Source organism: Lampetra fluviatilis, chromosome 9 (genome assembly GCF_964198595.1).
Source record: "Lampetra fluviatilis chromosome 9, kcLamFluv1.1, whole genome shotgun sequence".
In the NCBI taxonomy this organism is placed as follows: domain Eukaryota; kingdom Metazoa; phylum Chordata; class Hyperoartia; order Petromyzontiformes; family Petromyzontidae; genus Lampetra; species Lampetra fluviatilis.
In genome coordinates, this window is record NC_136283.1 from 15,883,366 (window position 1) to 15,907,476 (window position 24,111).

The 24,111-nt window shown below is 51.8% G+C and overlaps 1 protein-coding gene across 1 annotated transcript in view; it reads left to right on the forward strand.

Moving 5' to 3' along the window:
* The window catches only part of CDH23 (cadherin related 23), a 257,145-nt gene that overhangs the window by 149,545 nt on the left and 83,489 nt on the right, over positions 1-24,111 (forward strand). The window contains exons 25-33 of the mRNA XM_078859961.1: positions 3,427-3,646; positions 4,407-4,559; positions 5,393-5,506; positions 6,047-6,195; positions 7,720-7,780; positions 8,415-8,563; positions 9,572-9,707; positions 10,728-10,858; positions 15,013-15,270. Of these exons, the coding sequence (XP_078716087.1) occupies positions 3,427-3,646; positions 4,407-4,559; positions 5,393-5,506; positions 6,047-6,195; positions 7,720-7,780; positions 8,415-8,563; positions 9,572-9,707; positions 10,728-10,858; positions 15,013-15,270 (1,371 nt within the window). The remainder of the gene's footprint in view (positions 1-3,426; positions 3,647-4,406; positions 4,560-5,392; positions 5,507-6,046; positions 6,196-7,719; positions 7,781-8,414; positions 8,564-9,571; positions 9,708-10,727; positions 10,859-15,012; positions 15,271-24,111) is intronic.

Genomic DNA, 24,111 nt, shown 5'->3' on the forward strand with positions numbered 1-24,111 from the left:
GGGAGGGGGCCCGATTGGCTACGGCCAAGACCCGGGCCCGGAACAAACGTTGCGCTCGGCGCTCGGATGGGGAATCCCCCTGGCGAGTGGGGGACATGGCCTGGCTGCACTGCCCGCAGGTGCGGGTGGGGACCTCCCCTAAGTTGCACAAACCATGGCAGGGGCCGGTTGTGCTCATTGAGGTTCCTAGTCCGCAGTCCGCACGTGTTCGTTTCGGATCGCGGCGCTGGTACGTCCATACGTCTCGATTGAAACCCTACGTGGCCCCGCAGATGGATGCGTCATCTCCTAATGTTGCCTTGCCGGTGTCTGTTGCATCCGACGAACCACTGACTTTGCCTGTTCAACCTGCAAGCACGCCTGTCGTGCCTTCTACAGACGGACCGGCCGTTACACAGACGGATACAGTGATTCGTGCTCCGGGTGGGCCTACCACGGCGACGGGGACACCAGACCCCGCTGCCCCTCCAACCCCGCCACGGACGCATTTGCAGGAGACCCCGGCGATGGGTCTCTCTGGGGAACGGGACTCTGGAATTGACAGGCCTCCAACAGCGGCGGGCGGTTCCGATCCCGCCGCTCCTAAAACCCTGTCGCAGTCACGATCTGTGCGGGGGCCGCCCCCTGTTCGGGACGGGCCGGCGACCCGCACGCGTTCCAAGTCCCTTTCCTTTCGTTAATTGTTGTTGTTGTTATAATCTCCGTTTGTCTTGTGATGCTGATTGCTGTATTGTTGCTCGCATTATTTTGTTCTGTTGCAGCCGGGGACGGCTGGGCTTTTCATCAGGGGGGGGGGGGGGGTCATGTAATGCGAGCAAGGACAGGGTGGGCGCTGCCTCTGCACCACTCACGCGGGCCGGAGTATTAGGGGAGGTGGAGCCTGGTCGTCGGGATGAGGGGGGGCGGAGTCAGGGTCACGTGAGGAGGAGGATATAGGGTGAGAACCGGAAGGGGATCGGGAGTCGAGAGAGAGTCAAGATAGGGAGAAGCCAGGCGGGGTGCTGGCGGAGGAGTGGCACGAATTGCCACGTGGTCGGAGTCACGGCACCATCGGCCAGCGGTGTACGTGGAGCAGCGGAGTGGCTGCAGAGTGTGCAGAGTTACACGGAGCAGCGGGGTGGCTGCAGAGTGTGCGGGGCACACGGGCAGCGGTGTGGCTGCATAGAGAGAGGAGGACTCGAACGGTGTGCGGAGGGCACGCGACGGAAGAGGTGCGGGTCCGACCGGGGACATCGCGGGGTGCGAGACAAGAACCCAATAAAGGACAGACGGAGACCAACATCGCCTAAGAGTCATTTATTACACTCTGAATCATTCAGATGTTCATCGGCAAACTTCAGACGGGCATGTATATGTGCTTTCTTGAGCAGGGGGACCTTGCGGGCGCTGCAGGATTTCAGTCCTTCACGGAGTAGTGTGTTACCAACGGGATTCTTGGTGACTATGGTCCCAGCTGCCTTGAGATCATTGACAAGATCCTCCCGTGTAGTTCTGGGCTGATTCCTCACCGTTCTCATGATCATTGCAACTCCACGAGGTGAGATCTTGCATGGAGCTCCAGGCCGAGGGAGATTGACAGTTCTTTTGTGTTTCTTCCATTTGCAAATAATTGCACCAACTGTTGTCACCTTTTTATCAAGCTGCTTGGCGATGGTCTTGTAGCCCATTCCAGCCTTGTGTAGGTCTACAATCTTGTCCCTGAGATCCTTGGAGAGCTCTTTGGTCTTGGCCATGCTGGAGATTTTGGAATCTGATTGATTGATTGCTTCTGTGAACAGGTGTCTTTTATACAGATAACAAGCTGAGATTAGGAGCGCTCCCTTTAAGAGTGTGCTCCTAATCTCAGCTCGTTACCTGTATAAAAGACACCTGGGAGCCAGAAATCTTTCTGATTGAGAGGGGGTCAAATACTTATTTCCCTCATTCAAATGCAAATCAATTTATAACATTTTGACATGCGTTTTTCTGGATTTTGTTGTTGTTATTCTGTCTCTCACTGTTCAAATAAACCTACCATTAAAATTATAGACTGATCATTTCTTTGTCAGTGGGCAAACGTACAAAATCAGCAGGGGATCAAATACTTTTTTCCCTCACTGTACATTATTCAACATCTGCTGATGATGTAATTTTCTTACCAGTTGATATTGTATGTATTTAGTTCAGCTAATAGATTAGCAGACTCCAAATTGAGAGTTTGTAAGTTCAAGATTGGCCATTCCCATTAATGAATTATTGGTGTGATAAGAAACTGGAGTACCCAGAGAAAACTCGTACACAAATTCAGATGTAGATGTACAAAGTGTCTAAGTGCAGCTGAAGACGCTGTATAGTGGAAGTTAGGACATGTGCATCACAGGATACGCATAGCTAGGTATGCACATCTAACATAATAACCTGGTCATTTTTAACATGGTCAGTCATCGACAGAAGACGGTAAACGTGGAACAGTGGAAGGGGGATTCAGCAACATGGAGGGTTGTTGGGAGGAATTACAGATCCGAGGGTATCAGCAGAAGAGGAGTGACCCCCAAAGAGCGGTTGACCGAGGATTTTCAGAGATGGCCCTGGTTGCTGGAGCGTGCTGGGGGTTTAGTCCATGAGCCCAGACCAGATGTCACTTGACAGTACTGAGGTGGCATAATTGCCTTATAGCTTCCAATGTCCTCATGTGGCCAGTAACGGTAAGCCATATTATAACAATTTAAAACGACATCATGGGACCTCCTTTGCCAGTACCAAAATATAATAGTTTTTTTCTCTTTTTTCTGGCAACAAAACAGGTGTTAAGATGTTAAAACACCAAACTGAAACCTTTTAGAAAAGAGGTCCCAGAATGTAGATGCTCACCCCGAGCTCTCATTACTCTGATAGTGCATTGTCTTTGGGCTGTACGCCTTTTTGCGTCCTCTGGTCTAACACCGTTTGAGACGAGGCTCAAAAGAAAGCTGTCTCTGGTGTGGACCAATCAGTTTCAAGGACAATGCATATATTATCATAGTATGTTTTTTTTTGCATTCTGACCACAAGCATTGTGGTTAATGCAAACATGATTCCTTGTAAAAGGTTTCAGTTTGGTGTTTTAACATCTTAACACCTGTTTTTTTGCCAGAAAAAAGAGGAAAACCCCATGATCATTTAAAACGAGCGTGTAGTCAAATACACTCTCATTAGGCATGTAAATAAATCGGTTCTTCTAATGTTTTGTTCCCTTCGGTGGTACAGTACCAACATATCCTCTGGCCCATTGCCTAATAACCACCATATATCTCCGCTTTCAAAGAACTCACTGCTGTACTGCCATCTCCTGGTCAGTTCGCAGTCCAAGTGTTCCCCAGGTGGTCTTACGACCAACAACTACTAAACCAGGCTCGCGTATTTTTTCTCCTGCTTAGCTTCACTTGTCGACGACTCGCCCCCTTCCAGGTGACAGCGACCGACCCGGACGAAGGCGCCAACGGTAACGTGACATACTCCATGACAGCGGCCCTGCCCAGGCCCGACTTCCAGCTGGATGCCGCCACGGGCCTCATCACCACGCTCGTGCAGCTCGACCGTGAGGTCGTGGCGGCCTACCAGCTCCGACTGGTGGCCACTGACAGAGGGACGCCGGCGCTTAGCTCCACCACTACCCTCTCGCTCGTCGGTACAGCGACCGCATCATGCGCACCTACGTGCCGTGTTGTTGTTATTGTTGTTGTTGTTGCGGCAGTTCGTTTTGTGTTGTTCTCCTGCACATCTGTGAAAACTGCTGGACATCTGTGAAAAAAGAGCTTGATAGCCCATTGGATTCCTCCAGTTTAAATATTCTGATTATTATATTCTGACTGTCGTATCAAGGTCATGTCGTAAGACAAAATTACTGTACACATACGGATCTGTCACAGAGTTAGTGCGGCTATTTGTGCTCGAGAGCAGCCGACAGAAGTGGATATCACGGAGTTACCACCGAGAGCCAATGAAGTGACCTACTGTCGTGCACACAGTAGGGGGCAGCACTTTCCTACCCGCTCTGCTACTGGCAGTGATAGCTAGTCATTGCATGACGGTCAAAATTATATACTTTTTAATTTGCAGAGCTGGAATTTTGGCAAATTAACTTGTAGTGCCAAAATAAAATGTTACTGTTTTCGGTGCAGTTATTAGTGACCAGAATGAGACCAAAAACTCACCACAGAAGAGCACCCACTGACCTCCGTGCAGCAGTAGAGGCCGGACGGTTGTCAATGTTGGCCAAACGCGCTTTGCTTCCCACTTGAAATTGTTATGCTGAATCGAATGGGCACAAACATGACCCGGGTTTGTAAATACATATGTGAGCCCTTCGCTCTCTCTCCCTCTCTCTGCTAATATTTCTACGTATAAATATACTAAATGGAGATTTTCGCCGAATGACCTCGTCGCAGTGCTGGACGTGAATGACAATGCGCCGACGTTCCATCCGACGCGCTCCGCCGTGTCGCTGCTGGAGAGCGTGGCCCGGGACTCCGTCGTGATCAGCCTCAACTGCACGGATGCTGACTCCGGCCTCAACGCCGAGCTCAGCTTCTTCATCACCGGTGCCCTCCGCAAATTCCACTTGGACCCCAGTCTGTTCATACTCCCGGTTATCCTCGCAGCAGCGGATTCTTGGCTGGCCATCATAACAAAGGCGGTCACCGTGTCGCGCGCTTTCGGATGCGCTTTGCCGTCTGTAACGCTCTTCCAATATTAATAAGCCGCTGGAGCTGTGCACTTTTAAATCTAGATTGAAAACATTTTTCTTTACAGCTGCTTTTTGTGTCTAGCTTGTTGACCTTCTCCCGCACCTGCGATGAACACGTTTGGTAACGTATGGCAATCATAACAAAAAAAAACTCATATTCGTTAATAACACCGTGGCCTTAAAAGGAAACATATGAGATGAGGTTTCAGGCAATGGCCCTTCGTCATAACACATGCTGCTCGATGATTATGTTGAGTTTCTTATCAGTTTACATATTGGTACTTTAGTCACCATATATCCGTGTAACATTTATGTAACTTAATTTGGTCATTTTGCTTTGATCAGTTTAAAAATGATTTGTCCGAGCTGATCTGCACTGGAGGAAATGTATTATTTTACTTAGGTCTAACATTGATTTATGTTTGTGCAACATTTTCGATTTCTCATTTGATAGTTGTTTTGTGCTGATTTCTATTTGCTTCGTTTGTTGTACTTTATTTTACTTGCTTTTCCCTCGTGATTGTGGTGACCCCAGGCCATTCTTGCAAATAAGACTCACCGTCGTCTCTCTAGAGTTTCTCATTGGGTTAAACAAGAGAAAGTGAAACGCCTCCCGAGACAACGTGGGTTTGGTTTTCCGTCCCTAAGTTGTGTAACTTTCTCCACTGGCCTTGGCTGTGGCGATAGGAGGGAACCAGGACGGGCAGTTCAGCGTCGGCTTCAGGGACGGCTTGGTGCGGACGGTTGTGAGCTTGGACCGAGAGACCAAGGCCTCCTACTCCTTGGTAATCGAGGCCATTGGTGAGTGCCCACCTGCTTCAGAACATCAGAGACACGGGGTTCCATCATCACTGAGCGCGCTGGGGAATCGCTCACGGAACTATCCCCAGAACGATGCCTCCTCCTGTGTGTGCATGTCCAAGTGAAGCGAAGGGATCGATAAATTGTCTGAACAAAGTTACAGTGATTGATTAAACAGGAACTCGATCAAATGTATCATTTAGCAGGTGAACTGGAAACGTAGACATTCTCGAATAGAAAACATAGGCTGGCATATTATGCGAGTGAGAGTTTTAATTCAGTGGTTAACGTTATATGCACTGTCAAAAACAAGATAACAATTTTAGTCCTGTAGACTGTTGAGTTATATGCGCTGGTGGCCAGTGTTGGTTACTGAATGCCAGGAGCATAGACGTGGAAACATAGAAGCACAATACGATGGCTTTTTCTGCACTGCCCTTCACTGCCCACCACGTCGCCCCACATTGGTGCACGGTACATCGCACCCAACGAGTGCCACTGCCCCCCTGGCGCTAACCCGGGCGCGGTGCGGGCGGGCAGACAACGGCCCGGCGGGGAGCCGGCGCACGGGCACCACCACGCTGGACGTGCTGGTGCTCGACGTCAACGACAACCGGCCCCTCTTCCTGGAGGGCAGCTACGAGGTCTCCGTGCCCGAGAATGTCACGCGCGGCGCCATCATCCTGCAGGCGAGTCCACGGGAATGCGGGCGAGCAGAGCGTGCACGCGTGTGCGTGTGTACGCGCGTGTGTGTGTACGCACGTGTGTGTACGCGTGTGTGTATGCGTGTGTGTGTCTACGCGTGTGTGTATGCGTGCGTGTGTACGCGCGTGTGTGTGTGTGTGTACGCGTGTGTAGTGTGTGTGTGTAGTGTGTGTGTGTACGCGTGTGTGTGTACGCGTGTGTACGCGAGATTCCAAACGCTGTGTGGAAGCTACCTGGTCTGTCGCTCCGCACGAAGCTTCAGGTCTTCTCGACCAGTCATTCCCTCCCTTCTCTACGCTTGCGAAACGTGGACCCCCCTAATGGAGCATCTTCGCCGGTTGGAAACATTTAGACTGGCCTGCCTACGATCCATCCTGGGTTTAACCAGGCTGGATTGTGTGAGGAGCTCACAAATCCTTGAAAGATCTGGGCAAAGTCCCATCGGTGAGCTCCTCCGGCAGGCAAGGCTGCGTTGGCTGGGTCATGGAGCCCGCATGCCCAGCCACCGCATGCCTTAACAGCTTTTGTTCGGCCGGATCGAGGGGGCTAAACGGGCGCGGCACGGGCTAGAGAAGAGATGGAGTGATGTGATACAGGAGGACGTGGAGCTGAGTGGACTTGCCGATGACTGGTACCAGCGGTGTCAAGATCGGCCTCTGTGGAGGAGGCTCGTGAAGGACGCTACTGGGCAGTTGGAGGCAGTCGCCCTCCAACAACAACGGAGGGTGGAGGAGCGACGCTCACAACAACGAGCGGAGCGCCGGGTGGCTAAAGCACAGCAAGTTGGTACAGTAGGGGGCACAGGTGGTGCATCAGCCAGTCATCTCGGTCATCTCGGTCAGTCGACCCGTGGCACCTGGGTCTGCCCCGTGACCTCCTGCCAGCGGGCGTTCGACACTTCACGTGGCCTCATGGTGCACTTGGCCTGGCACAAGCGTCGTGGTGACGTCACTGCCACTCAGTGGCGAATGGCGGTTGTTGTTGTTATACGTGAGCGAGTGTTGCAGTGCTTAGTGGAGCAGTAACAGTTAGCGCTGCGCTGTGCTACGAATCCGGCGACCCGAGTTCGATTTCAGCTCACGGCCAACACCAGTGACGATTATCTGAACCGGTCCTGGGCCTCACCTTGGTCGACTCAGCCTCAAATTAGCACCTGATGCGATGTGTAAACATCGCCACTAGAGAGACAAAGGCTGCCGGGCTTGGTGTTGGCCACCCACCACCCTCGTGTGTTATGCCAGCCTTCATAGGTGCTCACTCACTAACAGCACTTGGCCCCAACAGTCTGTTGAAGGCTGTATGGGGGAGCTTTGTTTTTGTTCATATGTAAGCTACGTAGTACACATCTGATTTACAGGCAAAGCATGTGTTTGTCGTGAGAGTGACATTACACTTTTGTTTTGGTATTAAATGTAAAACATAATTTTAATGTATAAATGACAACTTCCTCTCGAGACGCCGGGAGAGGAAGGGGTTACACTGACGGCGCGACTCTGAGTGGCCTGCAGGTCCAGGCGAACGATATCGACGAGGGCATCAACGGCAGAGTCTGGTACAGAATCATTTCAGGTGAAGCGTTCGCTGCCCTGCTCCCCCTCATTTAAAATCCCATTCCCGACTCAATACCGCACAGCCAATATTGCATCAATCAAAACACACACATCTGCAACAGTGTCAACATCCTTATCCACAGTTTTACTCTGCATTTTCAGCTCTTAACTCTTCAGAGGATGAAGTGCGTTTAGCTGCAATGCTCCGAAACCAGCAAGCCCCAGGACTCGAGAGTTGGGCTGAAGGGACATCCACTGGGAGTGGCCAGGTGGCTTGGCCTGGGCTTGAAACCTGGGCTAGGCCACCCGCTACTAATCCACATTCTCAAGTAGTAAAACTTCAGATCTAAGAATAAAATATATTCGTTTGATTCCCACGTTATAAACATCTTTATGAGGGTGTATGCAAAAATAAAGTGCCCCTTTTATGGGCAAGAGGTAACTTAAAAGGATCTCAGAAGTAGTTTTTTTTTTTAAATCTCCTTCTGCAGTTTGTTCTCTAACGTGAGATGGTGATGCACTGGTATGTGCTGGACATTGTTTCATCTGATCACGCGGTTACAGATAGTACAATTGGAATAACCACATATACATTCATATTACAATCCTGCACTGGTCTCTGTGCCTTCGCGCCACCGACTCCATCTCCGCAGGCAACCAAGACGGCATCTTCTTGGTGAACGTGAGCAGCGGACTCATTTCTCGCGGCGCAACGCCGCTGGACCGCGAGACGGTGGCCCTGCACGTGCTGCAGGTGGAGGCCTTCAACAATGACAGCGTGGGGCTCAGCAGCATCATCCGGGTGAGGAGTCGCTGGGGGAGGTGGGGGGGGAGGTGGAGGGCGAGGTGAAGGAGGAGGGGGGGGGTTCACCGGCGCCGTAAGCAAGTGCTGGGAGGTCGCAGGGAGAGGTCCCCGCGGGAGTTCACGTCATCTCACGCGGCGCGAATGTGCGGGGGTGCTCGGAGCTGAGCCGTCGCGCTTTGAGATGCGAGGGTTATAGAGGCCTGCGGAGCAAGTAGCCAGAGCCGCACATGCACGGGAATACGGTGACACCGTGTCACGCAGAGTGAAAGGGTGAAACGTCGAGACCAACTCAGCGGTTAATGAGGTGTCTGGAGGGGAAGTACGGCTTGCTGACAGGCTGACATGGTAAAGGTTGAGCATTCTCCCCTTCCACAAGTGGGTTTTCCCCAGACACTAGTGGTTTCCTTCCACACACAATGATACACTCCAAATAATTTGGCCAAAATGTACACAGGAATAATCCCTTGATGTGTCTTGACAATGGTGGAACTTTCCTGGACAGGCGTATAATCACAGTGTAGATCTTGTGATTGAGCACTTGACAGACTTTGGGATTTTTATTCAGCACGCCAAGCATGGAGCTCAGCATACATCTGCCAGGAGAAAATAAAATATAATTGGCAGGCACTACAAAATGCAAAGACATTTTAAATTAATTTCCTTCACTTTTTTACATTGAGAATTATTATTCAGTGTACGCCAGTTCCCCATTGGCCGCACAGGGAATTTGCGGCACAGCCACAGAACAACAAGAGTGAGTGCAGTCAACAGTTGCCGTTGTGAAGTTTATTGGTGGCGATAAATGCCACGGCGCTTTGCTGCTGGCAAGGTTAGCGCTGCGAGTGGCTGCTTGCCAAGAGGAAGCGTGCGCAGAGGCCAGCGAGCGTGGGAGTCGGCCAGCCATCGGCGCTGGCAGCCCGGGAGGGTGCTCGCTTGCGACCGTGCGGTTGCGAAGCAGCGCCGGCCTAATGAAGTTGGCGGGCCTGTGCACCGTGCGGTTGCTAGGTGACGGTGGTGGTGGAGGATGTGAACGACGAGGCGCCGACGTTCGCGCAGCAGCAGTACGTCCGCACGGGCCTACGCGAGACGGCCGGCGTGGGCACCTCGGTTATCGTCGTCAAAGCAATGGACCGTGACCTGGGTGTGTGTGACGTGCACGTGTGTGTGTGCATATAATGGGAGAGTGGTGCTGTAGTGGTTCGTACACCGTGCTATTAACCCAGTGACCTCAGTTTGATTTCTTGCCACAGATAACATCAGTGGTGAAAGATATCTGAACTGGTTTTGGACCTCCCTTAAAGGGGTACCTGCTTCAGAGTGTACACCTCACCACTGAGGACATAAAGGTGGCCAGCAATGGTGCTTCCACCATGCTGGACTTAAGACTACAGAGGGTATATTTGCATTTGTGTTGTGTATGCCAATTGTGTGATGTTTAATTTGGCATTTGTGCCTTTGGGCCTGTGCTAAAAAACAATGATATAAAAATACTTCATGCACTATAATTCTGGTGACATGGGTTCAATTCCAGTATTTTATGGCCTACTTCAAAAACTGTGGCAATTGGTACCTTCATGATTTGGGAAACCATTTAATCAGTTAGGTCAGTTTTCAATGGGTTCCGAATAGCGACATCACTTTATAATAACATTTTGTTCATGTTGTATTATGTTAAACTTCTTTCACACCATACATAGCCAATCGGAGATATTGAATGATCGCATATTGAACTATCTTGACGAGTCTTACAGTGCCCCTCGTTATAGATGGATGGACGGACAGAATAAATACATTAACATCTTCTGCCTCAGCTGGAAAGCGACATGGGCGGAGTTTAAGAGGGGGCACGGGGGAGCAACGTCCTGCCCAAACTAGACACCTTTATTAATTTAGTTTCAGTAGTTTACAAATAGGAAAAAAACATTTATTACATGCACCCGCAATTCCTAATGTGAGGGAAAAAGCGAACCCCCCTCCCCCACCCCAAATATAGAAGTCAAACTCCGCCTATGGAAAGCAATAAAACCTTGAAATAGAAGGCTGAGGCCTCCCCTCACTGAAGCCACGAGCAGCCCCTGGCCCTCGACTCTGGGCTCTGGGTGCTGCTACGGTGGGAGTACCGCGTTGAGAGCCGGTTTGTGGTCGCGTGTCACCACTGCAGGCGACGCGGGGACCGTGCGCTACTCCATCGCGTCCGGAGGAAACGACACGTTCGGCATCGACGAGAGCACGGGCCTCATCGTGACGGTGGCGCCGATCGACTATGAGACGCGCCCTGAATACCTGCTCATGGTGCGACGCCGCGGCGTTCGCTCGGCACACCGCTTGGCCGGTGTTGTAACATCACGCCGATTTGTCAAGTAACGTCGGTTCCCACTCTTCACCGTGCGTGCACCAAGTCGCGCCCCGTGAATAGTGATTCGCGACCATGCATGAAAATGCCATGCTGGTTTTTACAATTTGTACAACATAGACAAAGCAAGTTACCTATACAAAATAAGCTGTGAATGTGAATGATGAAATGCAGAGGCATCAACATCAGCCATAGTCAATCTGCTGCTGGATGAAGGCATCTCAAAGCTGTCACCATCTCCCACGATCCTGCTATATAATAACCCTGTATACCTGTGTCTGTGTGTGTTAATGTACCTCAGTCAGTCAACCCATAACATTTCAGTCAGTCAATCCATGGCACCTGGGTCTGTCCCGTGACCTACTGCCAGCGGGGGTTGAACGATTCACGTGGCATTAAATTGCACTTAGCCTGAACAAGCGCCGTGGTGATGTCACCGCCACTTAGTGGCAAATGGCGGTTGTTAATGTACCATCAAGCTGGGAGTGACTACGTGGTGGTGAATGAATTCTGTTGTGATCCCTGCAGTCTGGGTGTGATCCCTGACAATCCATCCACGACCAGAAACTCAACCTGGACTGATTCAGGCCAACTCGGAATACATTAACAATGATGCGTGGTATCAATATTAGTGCTGGGGAAACAAAGGTGGTTAGGCTACGTGTTAGCCGTACCACTTCATCATTGCCTGCCAGCCTTAATAGGTGCTTTGTGCTTACAGCATTTGTCCCAAGAGTCCATGAAGATAATCCGGGATCAATGAGTTTGTGTGTATATCCTGTATACAAGTCAAGTGTTTAAGAAGCACGTGTGATATTGAATATTGCGAATGCTACACCAGCCGTAGTCTCCTTTAGTTAACCAAGAGATTAAATAAACCCATCGAGACAATGAAACATTGCCTCTTTTGCAAGGATGACCTGGGTTAACAAGCAGGATTGAATAAGATTGGCTATGTAACCTAGAAAATGGAGTTCACAGCACCAATTGTTTTCAATGAAACGCAGTTGAGGGATAGCCCATTTTAACACAAACAGCTGTGACAGCATCCTGAGATGCTGATTGTGTTTCGTTGCTACATTAGATTATTTAGATGCTCTTCTGTGCCTTATAAACCCCTGAAGGTGGAGAAACGGCGACGGAGGTGTGCGGGGTTGGTGGTAAAATCGTACTTTCTCATCATTGTGTGCTCGGTGTGGAGGTGGGAGAGGGAACGTGACATCAGAATCTGGGTCAAAATCCCTCAATCACTCGGCCAAAAACTGAAGACACGAGCCACGTCCCCAATTGCTACACACGCTCGATTCTGCCCTGAAACTGCTGACCCGCATTTTTGTCGGTGGGAAAGATGAAGAACTTTACAATAATAATAGTAATTCATAATTTAACCAGGAAAGCCTCAGCGAGATTAAGTTTTTTTTTTTTTGATGACGCTGCATTGGGAGTGGTGCACAAGCACAATTAACAATACAACCTCTACATGTTCGTCAATAACACTGTAGCATTAAAATTTATATAATAGCTGACGTTTCGTACAATACCCTTCTTCGTAGCAAATAGAGTTAACAAGCACCTATCACCATGAGGCCTGATGAGAATTAAATATTAAAAATATTTTCTGATGGCTGGTTTCAAATCGGCACACTTTGATATGCTCCTCCAATTCTTATTTGAATGCAGTATAAAACATTTTGGGTACTGAAAATAGAGCCATGCATTTTTTGGGGCTTTTATTACTATGATTGTTTACCCATGACTGCCTAACTGTCCGAAGACTCTTTTTTCAGGAGTTTGTCCTGCCAAGTTTGTGAGTGGGGGTAATGTTGCTTCGTGTGATCCCAATCAAGTAATTTGCCTATAAATTCACAGCTTTGGGATGGTTGGCCAATACCAGTCAAATTGTACGTTTTTTTGTTTTGGGAGGAAACCAGAAAACCCGAAAGAAACCCATATAGAACAGGGGCAGAACACTCAAACTCCGCTCAGAAAAGTGCCCGAGTTAAAACTAAAACGATTCAACTAAACTTTTTATTTTACCATGTAAGGCCCACTGAGCTATATAGCTATTTTTCAGAATCGACCTGGCCACAAATGATACCTCAACGGAGTGGCTTTTCACGCGGAAATTTATATCCGCCAAATACTCTAAATACATTATTCTAAATGTGGAGGGAAAAACCGGAGGACCTGGAGAAAAATACACGTGACCACGGGTAGAATATGCAAACTACAAATATACAGGTGTCAGGGTAGGGATCGAACCCAAGTTCTTCCGTATACGAGGCGAGGGAGATAACACCTCGCCAACGCGGGAACAATCAAACCTCAATGTTGTTGGCATGCCACTCTGCCGCCCAAATTGTACAAATCATTATTTGGCGTCGGTGTATTTTTTTATGATATTGCATTCACGTCAATCCCTCCATAGCAACGGCAAAATCCTACGGCTTAGCCCGCCGCAATGCGCGTGCCGCGCCATACTGGGCGCAGCATTAGGAGCCTTCAACTGGCACCTTCCCTCGCTCATCCGCTGCCAGTGCCTCATTGTGCTTGGTCTAATCTCCCGTGGCAATCTTAAGAAGCATTGCAACGCTCGCACTCTCCTCATATACGTGGACGGGACAACTGCCACCGCACGTGGTCGAAACCGTTACCTGCGCTAATGTTCCTTAATTATTATCCTTGATTACCGTGCAGCACACTTGAACTGCTTTTATTGCCCTATTCGGCTCCTTTACAGCTGTGCGAGGCAGTTGTTGAGGGCATTAGCGCGAGCCTAACAGGTTATTAAAGGTCCAGTGTCACCCTGGAGGGCCGAGTTCCTGTGGAAGAGCTCGGTGCTCCTCGCTAAGCACCAATCGCAGCTCCCAGTGTTGCTCAGAGTGGTACTTAAACCGATTATCCTTCCCAGGGCCAGCTATGGTGAGTGCACGCACGTGGCCTGTTTTATTGCTTTTAGTCCACAAGTCAAAGTCAAAGCCATTTCCTGCTCATATGAGCATTGAGGCATTGGTGCTCATCTCCTTTACAGCCCTGAGCCAATGGTTAAAACGTCATGCTCCTATGGCAGGGGCGAGTCTACACATACAACAACCACTGTTGACTTCCCTAAAAAGTGGTACTCATTTTAATCGAACATGGAGGGATGATGGGCTGAGTGAACCCCCAAGCAAGTTGCGAGCTGCTTGCTCGACTGTCGTTTAGAAACAGCGGTTCCCAAAACTTCCCAAATCGCGGCCCACCAGAGTAGCCAGATCGTTTTCTGGGACCCATGCCCAGGTGAGACAGCTTGTGTGCAAAAATTCGTGGTGGCTTATGACTTCTAAGTCGGGGCAGGAGTACAAACCCTTGCTAAGGAACAGGGTAATTTTGAACATTGCAAAAGTCACTTAAGCAAATAAACCTCACGGCCTACACGGCATGGGGGTTTCCTTCATCCAGTTGTGGATTGACGAAAGGCTGTAAATTAGTTGTGTATATATTGCATTGTATGGGGTAGTTTTCCAATTGTTACTAGAATCAAACTAAACATCGTTGTCTCAGCGTGTGGGGCAGTGGTTTGCACACTTGCATTACAATCGATTTCAATTTTAAGCCACACTTTATCAGTGGGAAGTAGTATCTGCACCCGTCCTAGAGCGTCCCTATGTCAGTTCAGCCTCAAATGAGTACCCAGTGCAGAGTGTAAATGCTAGCATGGAGTCGGCTAAGGTAGTTAGATGTGATTCTTGTGACACCACCACCTTGCATGCAGTAACAACCTCCATGGGCTCTCACAGCATGCGCCGGATACGGGGAGCGGTAGTGTCGCGTTATCATACCGCTCTCATAACCCAATGCCCCGAGTTCAATTCCTGGCCATGGCTAACATCAGCGGTGAGTGTTTTGTGAATCTGCCACGAGCCTCCGTGAGGTCAACTCAGCCTTAAATGAGTACCAAGCAATGGGGTGACGAACGCAGTTGGCTGTGGTGCTGGTCACACCGCCCCCTCGTATTGGCTGACACCCCTTGGCCGGACGGCTCCTGCGGGCTCTAAGGGAGTGTCGACGTCTCGTCCTGCCACTCGGGTTTGTTTGTTTCCTCCTTCCGCAGGTGGTGGCCACCGACCAGGCTCCCCCGTTCCACACGGCGTCGTGCGAGCTGCGGGTGTCACTGCAGAACGAACTCGACGAGAAGCTGTCCTTCTCGCGCGCCGCGTACCAAGCGGCGCTGAGCGAGGCCGCGGTGCCTGGCACCGTCGTGGTGCGCGTGGCCGCCCGCTCGGCCGACGCCCTCGCCATGATTTCGTACCGCCTCGACCCTGACACCGACGCCAAAGCCGCAGCGCTCTTCCGCCTCAACAACCTCACCGTGAGACGCCGCTGCCACCACCGCCGTGGCACAGGCCCCGTCGCCATCTCTCGCCGCCACCACCACCTCCACCGCCACTGCCACCACCACTGCTGCTGCCACAGCGGGCAGCAGGCGCAATTAGAACCTGCCCACAGAAGTTTTTCTTATTTTGCGGCAGTTAAATTTGTATTGCAACTACACTTGTGGTGGGAATATGGTTTAAAAGTCAATTGTAATCCAATCATTAGCCATGGGGTAATCCACTGCTAAATGTAACTATTAAACTATCAACTAAACATTTTCTTGCTTTACCAGGTAAGGCCCACTGGGCTATATAGCTCTTTTCAGAAACGACCTGGTTACAAATGATAGCTCAACGAATTGGATAATCACTTGGACATTTATAGCAGCCAAATGCTATAAACGTATGTTTCTCAATGTGGAGGGAAAAACCGGAGGACCCAGAGAAAATTCCACACGGCCGTGGGGAGAAGATGAAAATATACAGCAGGCGTCAGCGTCGGGATTGAACCCACAACCTCCTGTATACCAGGAGAGGGAGTTAGTATCTCGCGACCACGGCACCCAAATGAAGGCCCCCCCAAAGCTGCCGCTACCTCTCGCGATCCTGTGGTGCAATAACCTGCACACAAGCTGATTTCATCACTCCATCTCCTTGGTGCCCGTCTATGGTACGCGCTCCATTCCTAGGCTACCACTCTGCAGCTCCTTACTATTAAAATTCCTTCCCTTTATTACTGCTAACCCTACTCCCTCCCTTTGATGCTGCTAATCCTACATAATGCACGGGCATAATATGACTTTGAAACCCCCCCCACCTCCTACGCATTCCATAAGTAGTGACTAATCCCATATCTGCATTTCCCATAAATATGCTAAATTCCTCTTGATATGCAAATTCATTTGTCAAGGCGCCCTATCCCCTCCAACCCAGATTAAATATACGTTGCCAAGCATGGTGGTGCTCATTCAGACGCTGTCTTTACGACAGACCTGTTCTTCACCTGAGGACGGCTCCTTGCGTTGTGGCCGAAACGTCGTGAGAATTGTATTTTATTATGTTTTATTTTTATTTTATTATTTCCCTTCTACGTAACTTTACCGAAAGAACCAAGAAGATGAATCCCTGCAGTCACAAAAGCTTTAAATCGAAATTTAACAGTCATTGTATCTTGAATTAGTCAAACAAATCTTGTGCCCAAAAAAGTGAATTTAGCATTTGGTGAGTAGGAACCTTCGGATATAGTGTAGTGACATAAGAAGGGAGGGGCTGCTGGGGGCTCTGGGTTCCCAGGGGGTCCAGACGCTTAAGCCTCTGGGCGCCAGGCGTTGGGTTACCAGGCGCTTAAGCCTTTTGGCGCCGCCAACGGGGGGGGGGGGCTGTGTGTGCTCTGTGGGATGTCTGGTGGCGCACACGGCCCCACCCCTCGTTGGACTAGGCATAAAAAGGGGAGCTCCCTAGACGATCGGGGCCAGTTGTAACTCAAGACCCAAGACCCACGACCAGCAATCTGAAGACCCTGGGATGTTGTGAGAGCGAGTGGTGGGACTCTGGAACTCCCGACTCTACGACCTTTGGAGGGCGAGTTCCAGAGCGTAGCCAGAGTAGAGTATCTAGGCTGTGTACCTAGGCTGTGTACCTAGGCTGTAACAGAGTATCAGGACTGTTGGAGTGTTGTGTTGTAATAAAGAAGTTACCTCTACAAGTGTCTCCGGAACCTGTTACATTTGGCGTCAGAAGTGGCAATGGAGACAAGAAGTAAGCCACGTACCTTCAGTCCTGACGGCGATGTTGAAGAGCAAGCGGCGACGGGGCTGCCAACTTGGGCCGACAACGACGCCGCACCGCCGGCTGAGCAGTCGTCCACCACACCTGCCGATCCTCCTCCAGCGTCAGGAGCAGCAATGGAGGAAACGCTGCTTCGCCTCACCGAGCTGCTCCACGCCACCGTCTCCATCCTGGACGACATGCGTCGCTCACAGGCGGAGACAGGAGGGAGAGAGGCGGCGCAGCGGCCGTGCCATTCCACCGGCTCCCACACAAAGATGGCAGCCGTTCCCGCCGCAAATACATCCGGGTGTGTCGTCACTTCTGCCGGGGGAGCAATGACCGCTGGGAGCAACGTCACTTCCGGGCCCAGCGTGTGCCAACCCGACGACGCCGCGTCATCAGCGCTGCGTCCCTCACCGCCGGGTGACAGCTGTTTGCAACCTAGCAACGCCGCGTCATCAGCGCTGCGTCCCTCACCGCCGAGTGACAGCGCTGGGAACGCGAAGCCAGCTTCAGCCGGGTTGCCAGGCAACGAGCGCTTGGCTCACGTCCAGCAGCGCCTGCCGGCACTCAAGGCATTTTCTTCAGAGGGAGGTGAGTGGGCAGCGTTCGAACGCCGGTTTGTCTCTCTTATAGAGACGTCCGGCTGGTCGGAGTATGAAGCGCTCCAGGGCCTCCCGGCCATGCTCGACGACGACTCCCTCGCAGCACTCCTTGCGGTGCCACGGGCGAAACGTGCCACGCTCACGGATGCCCTTCATCAGATGCGGCTGATTTATGGACCCCCGTCCGAAGCACGTCACCGCTTCGATGCGAGGAGGAAGAAGGCCTCCGAGTCGGCGATGGGGTACCGCAGCGCGCTGCTGGCCATGGCGCGGGTTGCCTACCCTCGCATGGATGAAGACGCTGTGGAGTCACTCGTGCTGCAGAAGCTCATGAGCTTGGCCCGCCAGCTTCGAGTTGCCATGCCGACAGCCGACGACGACGACGACTTCACGTCGCTACGTGCTGCCAGGTGCATCCAAGCACACCTACATTGCGATGAGGACACAACCATCGCCGCCTGCGCAGGCCCACCTGATGCACAAGCCTATGACGTGCATTCGGGGCCTCATCAGGCCTTCGCGGCAACAGAAAATCGCGGATCGTCCAACTGGCGATCCCAGCGAGATCACCACCAGCGGGACCGGCCAATTTCGCGCCAGGATGGGGCGTCCATCGTCTGCCACAACTGTGGCCTTCGGGGCCATGTGGCGTCCGGCTGCCGGGTCCCCCGACGCCGGACTTCAGGACCTCCGGCGCCTCGGCCACCACCGTATCCTCGGCATACCCAGGCGAGTCACAACACCTCGCACTCTCGGCCCCCACTTACAACAAGCACGCACCCTCACACCACACAGGGGGGTCATGCTTCGGAGGAGGGGGATTCGGGCCCATCATTGAACAACCAGGCGCTCGGACCAGGTCAATGGTCCGAGTTGGCCTAGGGTCGTTGCCGCGGCGGCAGGGTCCTCTGCCGTAGTGGGTTCCATCGAGGGCGTTGATGTTCGTATGTTGATCGATACGGGTGCGTCGGCGACCATCATTTCAGACATAATTTATAACATTCTGCCCGATACATGCCGTCCCTTGCAGCCAGTTGATGTGCCATGCTATGCCGCAAATGGGGGTTCGTTGCGCATCACCGGACGGATCAATGCTCAGATCCGCATTGCTGACGTCCAATTAGTTGGGCCCATTTTGGTCTCATCAACCCTCGCCGTTCCGTGCCTCCTCGGAACAGATTTTTTGGGGAAGATGCCCATTAAAATTCTCATTAACAAAGGGTGTATTGAGCTCCCCTCCGGCCGACGCATGGCCTTCCTACCCACACCCACTCGGTTGCACTCCGCATCTACGACGGTGCAGGCGTTGGCGGCGTGCACAACTCACATTCCTCCCGGCTCTCAGATGTTAGTTCCCCTCCGGTTTCGTAAACCCCTTGATTACGACGCGTTCATGGGGGGTGCTGTGATCGGGCCTTCGCGTTCAGCTGAGCGGGTGTCGGACCTCGTGTGTGCACAAACACTCGTGCGAAGCGACCACGACCCCTTTATCCAGGTCCTTAACGCGGGATTGGAAACGGCCGTTATCTGTCAGGGAATGGTGCTTGCTCACGTGACGCCAGCCTCGCCAGAAGATGTGATCGTGGGTCACGTAGGGGGCGAGTCCTCTTCCGTTGCCAAGCCAGGTCCTGACACAGGATGGCTCGACGCGCTTTGCTCCACTTCTGCCGATTTGTCACCATTACAGCATGCTAAATTACGCACGCTGCTGAGCGATTTCGCCGATGTTTTCAGTCAAAGCAAATTCGACATTGGCTGCACTAAATTGCTAAGCCACCACATCGACACGGGTGATGCCGCTCCAATTCGTCAAAACCCATTCCGGTTGAGCCCGGCCGAAAAGGAACATGTACGGGTGGCCGTCAACGATATGTTGGCGGCCGATGTCATTGCGCCATCAAATAGCCCATGGGGGGCGCCGATCGTTCTTGTTAAGAAGCACGACGGGAGCCTCCGCTTTTGTGTTGACTTCAGGAAACTTAATAAGATTTCTGTGACCGACGCCTACCCGCTTCCCAGGATGAACGAGTCGCTCGATGCCTTAGCAGGTGCGCACTACTTCTCCACCTTGGATCTCCTCTCGGGGTTTTGGCAGCTACCCCTTGATGACGCATCCAAACCAAAGACGGCCTTTCGCACGCCGCAGGGACTGTTCCAATTCAACAGACTTCCCATGGGTCTTCACTCGGCCCCCGCGACGTTCCGGCGCCTGATGAAGCTGGTCCTCGCTGGGCTCCAGTGGGATTCTTGCCTAATCTACCTCGACGATGTAATCGTGTTCAGCAAAACTTTTGATGAACACCTCACGCGATTGAAGGCAGTTTTCCTTAAAATGCGAGCGGCTAACCTCAAATTCAAACCGCAAAAGTGCCACCTCATGAGGGATTCGGTTCGTTATTTGGGCCATATTGTCAGCCGCTCTGGAATTGCCACGGACCCCGAAAAGACAAATTGCGTGAGCTCATGGCCAACTCCTACCTCTGTTGGGGAGGTGCGGAGTTTAATCGGCTTCGCCTCATATTATCGACGATTTGTTGCGGGATTCGCATCCATCGCGAAGCCCCTCCACGCATTAACGGCCAAAGGGGTCAAATTCCGCTGGGGAGAGTTAGAACAGGCATCGTTCAATGCCGTCCGAAAAGCACTGGTCGATGCTCCTACCCTGTCTTATCCAGATTTTACCACTCCGTTCATTCTGGATACAGACGGCAGCAACACCGGAATTGGAGGGGTGCTGTCGCAAATTGTCAATGGAGTGGAGCGCGTCGTCGCCTATGGCAGCAGGGTGCTGTCGCCCGCGGAGCAACGTTACTGCGTGACGCGCCGCGAATTGCTTGCTATCGTTTTTTTTCATAAAGCAGTACAGGCCATACGTGTATGGCAGGCATTTCACAGTACGCTCCGACCACGCGGCGCTACAATACGCCTTGCGAGTGGACCAACCATCTGGACAGCTCTCGCGTTGGCTCGAGATCCTCCAGGACTTTGCGTTCACTGTCATTTACCGCAAGGGGATTCAACACGGGAACGCCGACGGGTTGTCGCAACTGCCGAACAATGGGCGCTGTGCTTGTTTTTTGGGTGCGGGGCGTTGTAGGCAGCCTGACGGGGTACCGCCCCCATCCCTTGCGGCCGTGGCCTGGGATGGTGTCGGGGACCACGGGGCTTCCTCCACGCAAGTTCCGCAGGACGCATTGCTGGGCCTCGGGTTGGACGACTGGGGACGTCTTCAGATGGAAGACGTCTCCCTCCTCAAATTGAGACGCCGCGCTAGGGATGCCGAGGGTCACAGGGGGCAGGGGGGCCCCGTATCATATGTCATCCGGGAAGGCGTCCTCATGCATTGGGATGGGGGGTCCCAATCCCACACATTGGTGGTGCCCACCTCCCTGCGGGGGTGACTTGTGTGGGAAACCCACAGTCGCCTCTTGCACTTGGGTGTTCAGAAAACACTAGCTAAAATCCAATTGGAATTTTTCTGGCCGGGCATGTCAAACGATGTGGCTGACCTTGTGCAAGGTTGCACAGAATGTGCACGGCGGAAACCACCTGCTAGGCCGTCCTGCCCGCCGCTCCAATCCGTTAAGGTTTCCCGGGTCAATGAGATCGTCGCATTGGATATTTTGGGTCCGTTTCCCGCTACTCCTCGGGGTAGTAAGTACCTTTTGGTTGGGGTCGAATATTTTACCCGATGGGCCATGGCCTGGCCACTCCCCAACCAGTCTGCAGCAGCCATTACAGAAGCCTTTTTCCAGGGCTACGTCCTTGATAAGGGTGCTCCCGAATGCCTGCTGACTGACCAAGGGAAAAATTTCTCCTCCACCCTGTTGCGAGATGTGTGCAACCTGCTAGGGACACACAAAATTCGCACCTCGCCATATCACCCCCAGACTGACGGTATGGTCGAGCGATTACATAGGACACTTACCTCCATGCTAAGCCACCAGGTGTCTGAGTCACAGACTGATTGGGATCTCCACATACCTGGTGTCTTGGCCGCCTATAGAATGGCGCCCCATGCTGCCACGGGGTACTCGCCATTCTATCTTATGTATGGTAGGGAGGTTTGCCCCCCGATCGACGTACAATTGCACATTAAACAGCCCGCACCTAAGGCTAAGATTGCCGACCACATCCGTGCTAATGTGCGTCGTCTCGTGGATGCCCGGGAGGCTGCTCAAAATAACTCAGAAGCCCGTCAGCTTGCCAACGAGCGGTTGCAGAATCTCCGCACGTCCAGCCACGTTTGGGTAGAAGGGGACCGCGCCTGGCTCCACTGCCCGCAGGTACCATTGGCTACTTCCTCAAAACTGGATAAGCCTTGGAGAGGCCCGGTTGTTATTATTCGCGTTCTCCGCCCGCAGTGTGTCAGGATCCAGCATGGCAAGCGACGTTGGTTCGTGCACCCGTCACGTCTAAAACCTTACATTCAACTCTACACACCTCCTTCACTTCTCCGGGGCCGAGAGCGCGACATGTCTGACGAGCCGCGCCGCGATGATGCTGCTTCTAACTCTCGGGCAGGTCCCGCTGTCCCGCCCTCAGGTGCCTTGGGAATGAAACCCGCCACGGCCGACCCAGTGGGAACAAGCTTGCCCGCGGGATCAGCGACCCAGGACACAAGCGCAACAGCGGGTCGTCGGTCCCCTCCCGCCTCCGTCGCGACCGATGGACCTGCCACTCGGACTTGCTCAAAACTCAAACGATTTTCATGACCCCCGCCCACGAACTTTCGTCCCAACGCTACGCCACTCACCTTGCCATCATGTATAGTGGGCGATTGGGGCGTGCGTTAATCCTGCATATATGTGTTTATACAGTGTTGTTCTGCATCGGTGACCACAGGAGGGGGAGAGGCACTTTCTTCTCATTTTTTTTTCTTGATTTGTCACACACTTATTCTGATGGTTAACAAATAATTTATTGTACAATTGTATTTTTTTTTGAGAGCCGGGTCGGCTGGAGGCTACGTAGAGGGGGGTAATGTAGTGACATAAGAAGGGAGGGGCTGCTGGGGGCTCTGGGTTCCCGGGCGGGTCCAGACGCTTAAGCCTCTGGGCGCCAGGCACTGGGTTCCCAGGGGGTCCAGACGTTTAAGCCTCTGGGCGCCAGGCGTTGGGTTCCCAGGCGCTTAAGCCTTTTGGCGCCGCCAACGGGGGGGGGGGCTGTGTGTGCTCTGTGGGATGTCTGGTGGCGCACACGGCCCCACCCCTCGTTGGACTAGGCATAAAAGGGGAGCTCCTTAGACGATCGGGGCCAGTTGTAACTCAAGACCCAAGACCCACGACCAGCCATCTGAAGACCCTGGGATGTTGTGAGAGCGAGTGGTGGGACTCTGGAACTCCCGACTCTACGACCTTGGGAGGGCGAGTTCCAGAGCGTAGCCAGAGTAGAGTATCTAGGCTGTGTACCTAGGCTGTGTACCTAGGCTGTAACAGAGTATCAGGACTGTTGGAGTGTTGTGTTGTAATAAAGAAGTTACCTCTACAAGTGTCTCCGGAACCTGTTACAATAGTATTGAGATGCACCATGACTTATCATGGGCAAATAAATATTTCTTATAATAATAATCATTATTATTGTTACCAAGCAAATGAAAACCCTGAGAGAAGAAAAATTAAGAAATGGCACGAATACAAAAGGCACAAACAGCAAGAAAGTTATCACCACAGAGAAATGAGTCCATTCGGTCTACACATCTCAGAGCACAATCCCACTGTGTCACTCAAGCCAGGACACCTTCACAGGAGGGGCGGTGGAGTGGAGTGCCAAAATGTTACGACTAATTTAGACCAATCGGTCATTGTCCAAAATGTGATTTCTTTTTTATCAGCATATGCCCGGATTAATTAAAAAAAGGCCTTTAGTTCGCATTTGAATAAGAATGCGATGGAGTCGATTTGTCGCATCTGGCATGGGAGTGTATTCCAGACTGTGGGGGCTGCGCTTGAGAAAGCTCGTCCACCAGTGGTTTTGAGGTTTTTTTTTGGGGTGGAGAGCAGACGTAGAGAAGATGAACGGAGAAACCAGGGAGGGCAGAGTAAACTGAAATCAGAGGGGAAAAATAGGGAGCAGCTAGCCCAGCATAATTTTTAAAAGAGTGACTGCAGCCTTGAAGGTGATTCCGGACTGAATCGGTGCCCAGTTGAGGGATGGTAAAATGGCTGTAATATGATGATGATGCTTATGGGTACGAATGAGTACTCTTGCAGCTGCGTTTTGAACGTCCTGCACACGTTGGGTGAGAGACGAAGGAAGACCAAATAACAGAGAATTGCGGTAGGCGAGCCTGCAACTTACAAATGCATCAATTCATATTCTTTGGGTCTTTCGGTAAAGCCACGTAGATAGAAAAAAATAATAATAACAATATCACGACGAGGTGCTAAGGCAGGATGTTATGCAGCTCTCCCACCATAAAGGAAAATGTGAAAATAAAAGGAGAGGTTAGAGTCGAGAATG